The sequence below is a fragment of the Populus trichocarpa genome, chromosome 3 (assembly GCF_000002775.5).
Source record: "Populus trichocarpa isolate Nisqually-1 chromosome 3, P.trichocarpa_v4.1, whole genome shotgun sequence".
Taxonomy (NCBI): domain Eukaryota; kingdom Viridiplantae; phylum Streptophyta; class Magnoliopsida; order Malpighiales; family Salicaceae; genus Populus; species Populus trichocarpa.
In genome coordinates this window covers 19,869,559-19,878,413 of record NC_037287.2, presented here as the reverse complement: position 1 = coordinate 19,878,413, position 8,855 = coordinate 19,869,559, and the positions used below count along the sequence as shown (strand labels likewise).

The following is an 8,855-nucleotide window of genomic DNA, read 5'->3' as shown; positions in this document are numbered from 1 at the left end:
GTAATCGAGTCAACTCATGAGCTATAAAATTAATTATTTTTATTAAAATAATATACTTTTGTTCTTTCTTTTTTTAAAAAATAATAATTTATGCTACTTGTTTGAATTTAAATAGAGTATGAACAAGTAAACCCAGTTACTAATAACTTGATCGGTTAAACATAATTCAATATATTAATATTTGAGAAATTTGATCCAGTCAAACTTTAGATTTCAAATTCAGGTCTTTCAAATGAGCTCACTAGATGGGATTGAGTTTAATATTTGTTGGAAAAATTATCTTTCCCATAATGCATTCTGTTGACGTTCATGAGCACAAGAAAGAAAGAATTTTCTGGATTTAGACTGTCCACTTTGCATTTTTTGACCGGTGGTCGAGTATGGACTCCATGGCTTGCCCTTAGAAAATTTGAAAGAAAGATACAGACAGACTTTTTTTTCTATGACATGACTGTTCCTCTAGATTGGAAAATCTAAAATTTCCCCGTCAATACAAGAAAAAAAAGAGAGTTAAGAGTCTCAAAAAAAATCTTTAATAGTTATGCACATTGTTTCCAAACGTTACTTGGTCAGAGAAAAAGACACAAAACTCAAGCTCAAAACCATAAATTTTCTCCACTCAAGAACAAAAAAGTAGTTTTGATGTCGCAATCCAAAGTAATGTGTACGTTGAGCTACAGTAAAACACAAATGTGTTTTTATATATATATATATCACCTAATTGGAAGAGTTCTCAAGCACACCACACCATACTTAGCTTTAACAAGGTATATGCTACGGGGTTCAATGAGTTCAATTCCTGTTAACATTCTTCTCCTTTCCTTGCTCCTTGTAGTAAGTGTTAGTCTTTGCTTCAGCTATGGAAGCTTTACTCAAGGTTGCAGCCAGATTGAGAGAGATGCCCTTTTAAAGTTCAAGCATGATCTCAAAGACCCTTCAAACCGTCTTGCTTCTTGGGCTGGTTTTGGAGGGGATTGTTGCACTTGGCGTGGAGTCATTTGTGACAATGTAACTGGCCATGTCATTGAGCTCCGTCTAAGAAGTATTTCTTTCGCAGACTATCTTGCTTCTAGTGGTGCTTCCACTCAATATGAAGATTATCTGAAGTTAATCTTGAGTGGTAGGATCAATCCTTCATTGGTCAGCTTGAAGCATTTGAGGTACTTAGACCTACGAAACAATGACTTTGGAGGAGTTCAAATTCCCAAATTCATTGGCTTGATAGGGAGCTTGAAACACCTTGACCTTTCAGATGCTGGGTTTGCAGGTACGATTCCTCACGGACTAGGAAATCTCTCAGATCTTAACTACCTTAATCTCCATGATTATTATTCCCAGTTCAACGTTGAGAATTTAAATTGGCTCTCTCAACTTTCTTCACTAGAATTTCTTGATTTAAGTCTTGTGCATCTTGGTAACGTTTTTAATTGGTTAGAGGTGATAAACACACTCCCTTCTTTGGTAGAATTACACTTGTCATATTGCCAACTTCCTCCTGTTCCTCCAATTCTCTACGTTAACTTTTCATCCCTTTCTATTCTTGATTTGTCATCCAACTATGTTGATGAATCTGCAATTTCCATGCTAAACTTTCCTAGATGGGTTTCTCATCTTAAAACTCTTCTTTCTCTTAACCTGGCAAATAATAATTTTCAAGGTCCAATCCCGAATGGTCTTCAAAACTTGACATTGCTTAAGGCACTTGATTTATCTATCAATCACTTCAGTTCTTCTATACCCGAATGGTTGTATGGTTTCGAACATCTTAAGCTCCTCAATCTTGGATCCAACAACTTGCAAGGTGTTCTTTCAAGTGCCATCGGAAACATGACCTCCTTGATTAGCCTTGACTTGTCATTAAATCATGAGCTCAAATTCGAAGGAGGAATTCCGGGATCATTCAAAAAACTTTGCAATTTGAGGACACTGTCCTTGTCAAACGTTAAACTGAACCAAGATATTGCTGAGGTCCTTGAAGTGCTGTTAGGATGTGTTTCGGAAGAGGTTGAGTCATTAGACTTGGCTGGTTGTCTATTATTTGGTCAGTTGACCAACCATCTTGGGAAATTTAGGAATCTAGCTTACCTTGGTCTAAGGTCTAATTCTATTTCAGGTCCAATTCCAATGGCTTTAGGAGAATTAGTGTCACGACCCGAATCCCGGATCCATGACCGGCACATAGGCAAGGTTCCATACCTATGCGAACCCAAACTTACACACAAACTTATCATAACTCAATCAGAGTTCAACGCAGCATTAATAACAAAATCAACTTCATAATATAATTGAATTGTCTTAATACAAGAGTTAATATAAATTCGGAGTTTTGGAGCACTAACTAGACATAAAGGAAAATGTACAAATTACAACCAAAAGAGCAGGTTCGGAAAGTCCAACAAAAGTGACCTGCTATCAAGCTATAAGCCTGAAAAGGATAAATAATGAGATGGTGAGTTCAACAACTCAGTGAGTAGATAACGTTCAATATACACACACGAGGTAATAAAACAATGAGAAATATATATACAAGTATGGCTTTAGGTTCTTATGGAAGTGTTCTCAAATTGGCCATAACAAGAATGTCATATGGTAAAACTCGTCAGAAAATCAAAATGCAATGAGCATGAGGCTCCGTACTGTGGGATGATCAGTCCACACAGGTTGGTGACTCCCCCGACCAACTAGGGTTCAGATACGATGTGCACAAAGACTAACACTACCCTGTTAGCATGGGTATTCTGACTGACATACCATAGGTTCATAATCATATTCAAACAGACATATTCATATCTCAAGGCTCAACTCATGACATCAATCAAATGAGGAGCTATCAATTCAGAAGTCAATCCCAAATATATACTGGTTCATATCAAGAATTCAGATTCAACAATTGATCATGCTTTATCAAAATAAGGATAATAATCAACATATATATTATCAAGAAGCATGATTCAATTCATATTAACAAATCAAATATTTATACTATTTCTCATGCATATGGAAAATTATCCACTCACCTGACTCAAAAGCAAACAGAAGCCAAAAGCAGACACCGAAGAAAATCCTACTGACGTCCTGTCGGTAGAATATCAGGATTATCTGAATACAAAGGAGACATATTCAAGAACGACTCAAAATAACATTTAACCTATTTAATAAACTTAACTAATGATGTATTCCGTAACCCTATATGTTTTTGAACTAACTAGTCAATTTTCTCAAAAACCCAAAATTTAACGGTTTTCCCGAAATCTAATCCATAATAAAACAACTAATAAAATTGGCAATAATTCACTAAATAACCCTTAATTATTCATCAAACTAATCTGAAAAGGCTAATATTACAGCTAGGGACCAATCTGTAATTTATCCTATTTTAAGGGTCAAATTGCAATTTTTGTCCAATTGGAGGACCAAACTGAAATTTATCATAAATCCATGAATATACTGAAATTCTGACCATAATTAGTCCTCATTTCTGTCCAGATCATCTCATTATACTCCAAGGACCATTCTGGAATTTTACCAAATTTTTAGGGTTAAATTGTAATTTTTGTCAAATTGAAGGACTAAATTGAAAGTGTTAAATTCTCTTATCTATACAGTAATTCTGTCCATAATTCATATGTTATTCTGTTCAGAATCTCGGAATATGCTCCAGGGACCAATCTGCAAATTTTCCAAAGTTTGGGGACTAAACTGTAATTTTCCAAAATTGAGGGACCAAACCGAAATTTTGTCATCTTCAACCTCCAACCCAGAATTTTTAACAGAAACCTACTGTTCTTGCCCAATTTCTAACACAATTTCACCATTCAAACAAAATCATAACTCAAAATCATCATCTTTCAATTCAATCTCTCAAAATCATCCAAATAATCAAATACCCATAACAATTAACTCTATAACATTCAAATTAACTCATCAATCAAACCCAAAACACAAATTTCATAACCCTAACATTTATCAAAATCGAAATTAAAGCTTAATTAATATATATTTATACATAATCTTACCTTTTTACTTATTTCCTCCAACTCCTTTCTATTTCCTTTCTAATTTCCCTCTTTTCTCTTCTTCTTCTTCTTTCTCCTTTCTCTCTCACGGTTTACTCTTTCAATTTTTCAGATCCCTCTTCTCTTTTTTTTTTCATTTTTTTACTTCCTATTTATATATATCATCTCTTTATACAATTACTACAATACCCCTCATTTAATTATACCCACTCTTTAAGCCACCAAGGGCTTTGTTGTATTTTCCTACTTATTAATTCAAAACATTACAATTAGTGTCCTTAAGAAGTCTTGTCCTCTCTGATAATAAGTTGAATGGAACTCTTCCAAAATCTTTTGGGGAGCTTACGAAGTTGGAAGAGATGGATATTTCTCACAATTTATTTCAGGGTGAAGTTTCTGAAGTTCACTTTGCAAACCTCAAAAATTTGAGAAACTTTTCTGCTGCCGGAAACCAGCTGAATTTGAGAGTAAGTCCTGATTGGATTCCTCCTCAACTTGTGTTCATTGATTTGAGATCTTGGAATGTTGGGCCTCAATTCCCCAAGTGGGTTCGTCCACTTGAGCATTTGTCATATTTGGATATCTCTAACTCGAGTATTTCGAGTACTATTCCTATTTGGTTTTGGACCATGTCATTTCGAATGGAGTATTTAAATCTCTCCCACAATCAAATCCAAGGGGTGATTCCCAGTAAACTCAAGCTTGATTTTACTGCTTCCTACCCTTTAGTCGACTTGAGCTCGAATCAATTCAAGGGTCCATTACCAAGTATATTCTCTAATGTGGGTGCATTAGATCTCTCCAACAATTCATTTTCAGGTTCCATGCTCAACTTCTTATGCCATAAGATAGATGAGTTGAAGAATATGCAAGTTCTTAACCTCGGAGAGAATCTTTTATCTGGAGTGATACCAGATTGTTGGTCGAGCTGGCAATATTTGGTGGCGATAAAATTGAGCAACAACAAACTCAGTGGCAACATTCCTGATTCCATTGGAGCTTTGAGCTTGCTTGAGTCATTGCACATTCGCAACAGCAGCCTATCAGGTAAACTACCAATTTCGTTGAAAAATTGTACGAAGTTGATCACACTTGATGTTGCTGAAAATGAATTAGTCGGAAGCATGCCAGCATGGATTGGAAAGAGGTTCTCAAGCATGGTTGTCCTCAACATGCGAGCAAACAAGTTTCATGGCCGCATACCGAGAGAGCTATGCAATCTAGCTTCTTTACAAATCCTGGACCTTGCTCATAATCGCCTCTCGTGGAGTATACCAACTTGTTTCAATAAACTCAGTGCCATGGCTACAAGAAACGATTCTCTTGGAAAGATTTATTTGGACAGTGGATCGTCTACCTTTGACAATGTGCTTCTTGTGATGAAAGGAAAAGTTGTCGAGTACAGTACTATTCTTAAATTCGTAAGGAGCATCGACCTTTCCAGCAATGCTTTATGTGGGGAGATTCCTGAGGAAGTTACACGTCTCAGTGAATTACAATCTTTGAATCTATCCCAAAATTCCTTGACAGGAAGAATTCCTGAAGGCATAGGTTCCCTTCGATATTTGGAATCCATGGATTTTTCTGTAAACCAACTTTCTGGCGAAATCCCTCAAAGCATGTCAGATCTGACGTTTCTAAGCCATTTGAACTTATCCGACAATAGACTACGGGGAAGAATTCCTTCAGGGACTCAATTACAAAGCTTTGGTCCATCTAGTTTCAGTGGCAACGAGCTCTGTGGACCTCCACTCTCCAAGAATTGCAGCGTGGATAACAAGTTTCATGTTGAGCATGAAAGGGAAGAGGATGGCAATGGACTCAAGGGTAGGTGGTTCTATGTGAGCATGGTACTGGGTTTCATTGTGGGGTTCTGGGGTGTAGTCGGTCCTTTAATGTTTAATAGACGGTGGAGATACGTATATTATCATTTCTTGGACAGATTGAGAGACCAAATTTGGTGGCGTTTCATGTAATAAATATCATATACGTATATATGTATGTATCAACAAGTGTTTGTAGTGTAGACAAAGTATGTGTGTGTTTTACTATTTCATGTATTATCTAGATCATAAATCTTTTGTAATTTTGTAAGCTTTTATTTTACATCATAAAAGTTTAAGTCGAACGTGGTTTTTTTACCTCTATATTAATTAGAGGGTTTTCCACGTAAATAAATAAATAAATGGTGTTTTTATTTCACTATTATTAGAATATGTTGATGGTTAATTTGATTATTGTGGCTAGCTTGAAAATTCAGTAAATTGTGTAGTTGAATATCATCTCTTGAAAATAAGCAAATTATGGTAAAAAAGATTAATTTGAAGAAATAGGGTTGGATTAATTGTTTAGAGTGTGCTGTTACTTTGTGTTCATCCCTATTTGTTCACAGACAGAATTCTATCTGTTCTTGGAAAGGACCAGGCTGGTCTCCTATTTCTTTTCTACCTTGTATCTGCACACCATTCATCGGCGCACCTCCTTCGTTGCGTGCACAGATTTTCTATGCTACTATGAGCACCGTAAATCAATGACTAGCGTCAATCCTTGAGCCAAGGTGTTTTTTTTTTTGTTAATTGAGTGGAGGACGACGGCTTTTGATTCAAAACCATGGAAATAAAACTCTGCTTTACGCCGAAATCGACAAAGATTCAGTCATTTCCTTTATTATGGAATCACTCCAAAACAGTACAAATGTGAGGATCACCAAACAAATCCTCTTATTTTCCTATGGTTTCACTTCAAAGAGTTCTCGATGTCGATCACAAATCGATACTTGACATCTCCCTTCAACATCCTCTCAAAGGCTTCATAAGCGTATTCAATTGGTATCACTTCGATCTCCGGATATATTTTGTGGGCAGCACAGAACTCCAACATTTCTTGTGTCAATTTCGTCCCACCAGTGAAACTTCCAGTAATCGATCTCATACCTGGCACAATTCAATGCAAGCATCAATCAGTAATATGTATAGTTTTCACAATCTTTAAAAATGAAAAACGATGTGCTGATGTTATAATATACCTGTAAAAAGGCTCAGAGGATCGAGTTTAACTTCTTTTGGATAGCACACCATGACGAACAGGCCATTAGTCTTCAGGAGGGACATGTATGGATCGAATGGATGATCTCCTGATGCTGAGTCAATTATGAAGTCCAAAGTTCTAGACAAGGTCTGCAGGCCAGAAAAAAATTATTGGTTACTAATAATGAAACATGGGATTGGAAGTTGGGAACCTTAATATTAAGTGATCTGAAAGATTTTTAACAGGGTGTTCTACCTTCATTTCTTCCTCATCAGTCGAGACAATAAATTTGTCTGCTCCAAGGACATTCAAGGCTTCCTCTTTCTTGGATATACTTGTACTGAAAACTGTTACATTCAGTCCAAAAGCTTTGCCAAACTTCACTGCCATGTGACCAAGGCCTCCTAGCCCGATCACCCCTAGAGATTTACCAGGTTGGTTCATCTTGTAGTGGATCATGGGAGTGTAAACAGTAATTCCTGAACAAAGCAAAGGTGCTGCTAGAGCTAAAGGGTAGTTTTCAGGTATCTTGTAGCAGTACCTGTTCAAGAAAGTATCAGTCAGCAGGGAAGGATCATAAGGTTGACAGAGGAAAAACAAAGGTACTGGTATTTTTGACAAGCTCATAACCTTTCATGAACAACAATGAAACTAGAGTATCCTCCCTTTGTGATTGTACCATCTACATCCACAGCATTAATTGTGGGAACCATTCCATTTGGGCACTGCACTTCTAGCCCTTCATTACATTCATCACAATTTCTGCATGAATTAATATATGTTCCCACTCCAACAGGGTCACCAGTTTTGAAGCGCTGGACATTGGAGCCTACTTCTTTCACGATTCCAGCAATCTCATGTCTGTAAGATGCAAAAACCCATGAAGAAATGAAAGATATTGAAAAAAACACTTTGGTCATTAAACCTCTAATATCTTGTCAAAGAACGATATCAACGTAAAATCTTAAACAGGTAGGTGAGATCTAAAATTTATAGTGAAATGCATACCCTGGAACTACAGGATATTTTGAGTCTTCATGTTTGTTCCTGGTATAAACTATGTCACCATAACATATTCCACAGTATGTAATCTTCACTGAAATGTCATCAGCACCGATTGCCCTGCATAGATTTCCTCAAAATTAATTCTTTACATCAGCCTTTCAGAGTACAAGTTCAAGAAATGAGTTAGTTCCAGTTATCATGGGTGGATATTCGTTACCTTCGCTTAAAATGGTAAGGTGACAGAACTCCAGAGGCATCTCTTGCTGCCCACCCAAGGCAGTCCTTTCCCTCTTGAAAGGAACTCATTTAAACAATTATGATCTGCTCCACAATAAAATTAATCAAGAAGATTAAGGAGACTGATACTTATTACCGAAAGTCAAATAGATATGAAGTACTATTAGCTAGCCCTTGAATCAATTTGCAATATACAATATTAGCATGTTAACTCAACAAGGTTAAGGGGCTAATCTCGTCCCTGGAACATGAAGGAAAAACGTTTGACACTAGATCAACAGAATTAAAGAGGGTGTAAGCATATGGTTTTGGTTGCATGAATAACTTGCAAAGCACAGTTCACATGATCAATCAATACATCATGATACAAGAAAATTCAAGGGCAAGAGAATCCTGAACAAATCAAGAAAAGCACAAGCTATACTCTGCAAAATGAAAAGAAAAGAAAAGAAAAGGGTGGGAAAGACAGGAAATAAAGCTTGCCTGAGAATGGCTTGGGATATCAGTGGTTAAGGTAGCTGAAGATGTGGGTGGTGTGTATGTGTGCAAGAGCAACGTGATTTCTTTAGT

General features: G+C 36.5%; 2 protein-coding genes across 2 annotated transcripts; one reads left to right on the top strand and one right to left on the bottom strand.

Moving 5' to 3' along the window:
- The first annotated feature begins 749 nt into the window (after positions 1 to 749).
- Positions 750 to 6,174, top strand: LOC18097180 (receptor-like protein EIX2). The gene is made up of 2 exons (XM_052451676.1): positions 750 to 2,265; positions 4,286 to 6,174. The coding sequence occupies exons 1-2, from the start codon at positions 772 to 774 to the stop codon at positions 5,990 to 5,992; spliced, it is 3,201 nt and encodes a 1,066-aa protein (XP_052307636.1). The 5' UTR covers positions 750 to 771; the 3' UTR covers positions 5,993 to 6,174.
- Positions 6,175 to 6,624: 450 nt separating this feature from the next.
- LOC7460239 (probable cinnamyl alcohol dehydrogenase 1) lies at positions 6,625 to 8,855 on the bottom strand. Its single transcript, XM_002304764.3, has 7 exons — positions 8,769 to 8,855; positions 8,266 to 8,369; positions 8,052 to 8,165; positions 7,674 to 7,904; positions 7,299 to 7,584; positions 7,042 to 7,192; positions 6,625 to 6,949 (listed from the first exon to the last, which is right to left on the bottom strand). Exons 2-7 carry the CDS (start codon positions 8,352 to 8,354, stop codon positions 6,753 to 6,755), a joined length of 1,068 nt encoding a protein of 355 aa, XP_002304800.1. The 5' UTR covers positions 8,355 to 8,369; positions 8,769 to 8,855; the 3' UTR covers positions 6,625 to 6,752.

Coding starts and splice junctions, on each gene's coding strand:
- LOC18097180 (XM_052451676.1), top strand. CDS start 772: ATGCTACGGGGTTCAATGAGTTCAATTCCTGTTAACATTCTTCTCCTT. Junction 2,266..4,285: donor TCAACGCAGCATTAATAACA/AAATCAACTTCA, acceptor AAAACATTACAA/TTAGTGTCCTTAAGAAGTCT.
- LOC7460239 (XM_002304764.3), bottom strand. CDS start 8,354: ATGAGTTCCTTTCAAGAGGGAAAGGACTGCCTTGGGTGGGCAGCAAGA. Junction 8,166..8,265: donor CCTTACCATTTTAAGCGAAG/GTAACGAATATC, acceptor AAATCTATGCAG/GGCAATCGGTGCTGATGACA. Junction 7,585..7,673: donor TTCATTGTTGTTCATGAAAG/GTTATGAGCTTG, acceptor TTTCTTGAACAG/GTACTGCTACAAGATACCTG.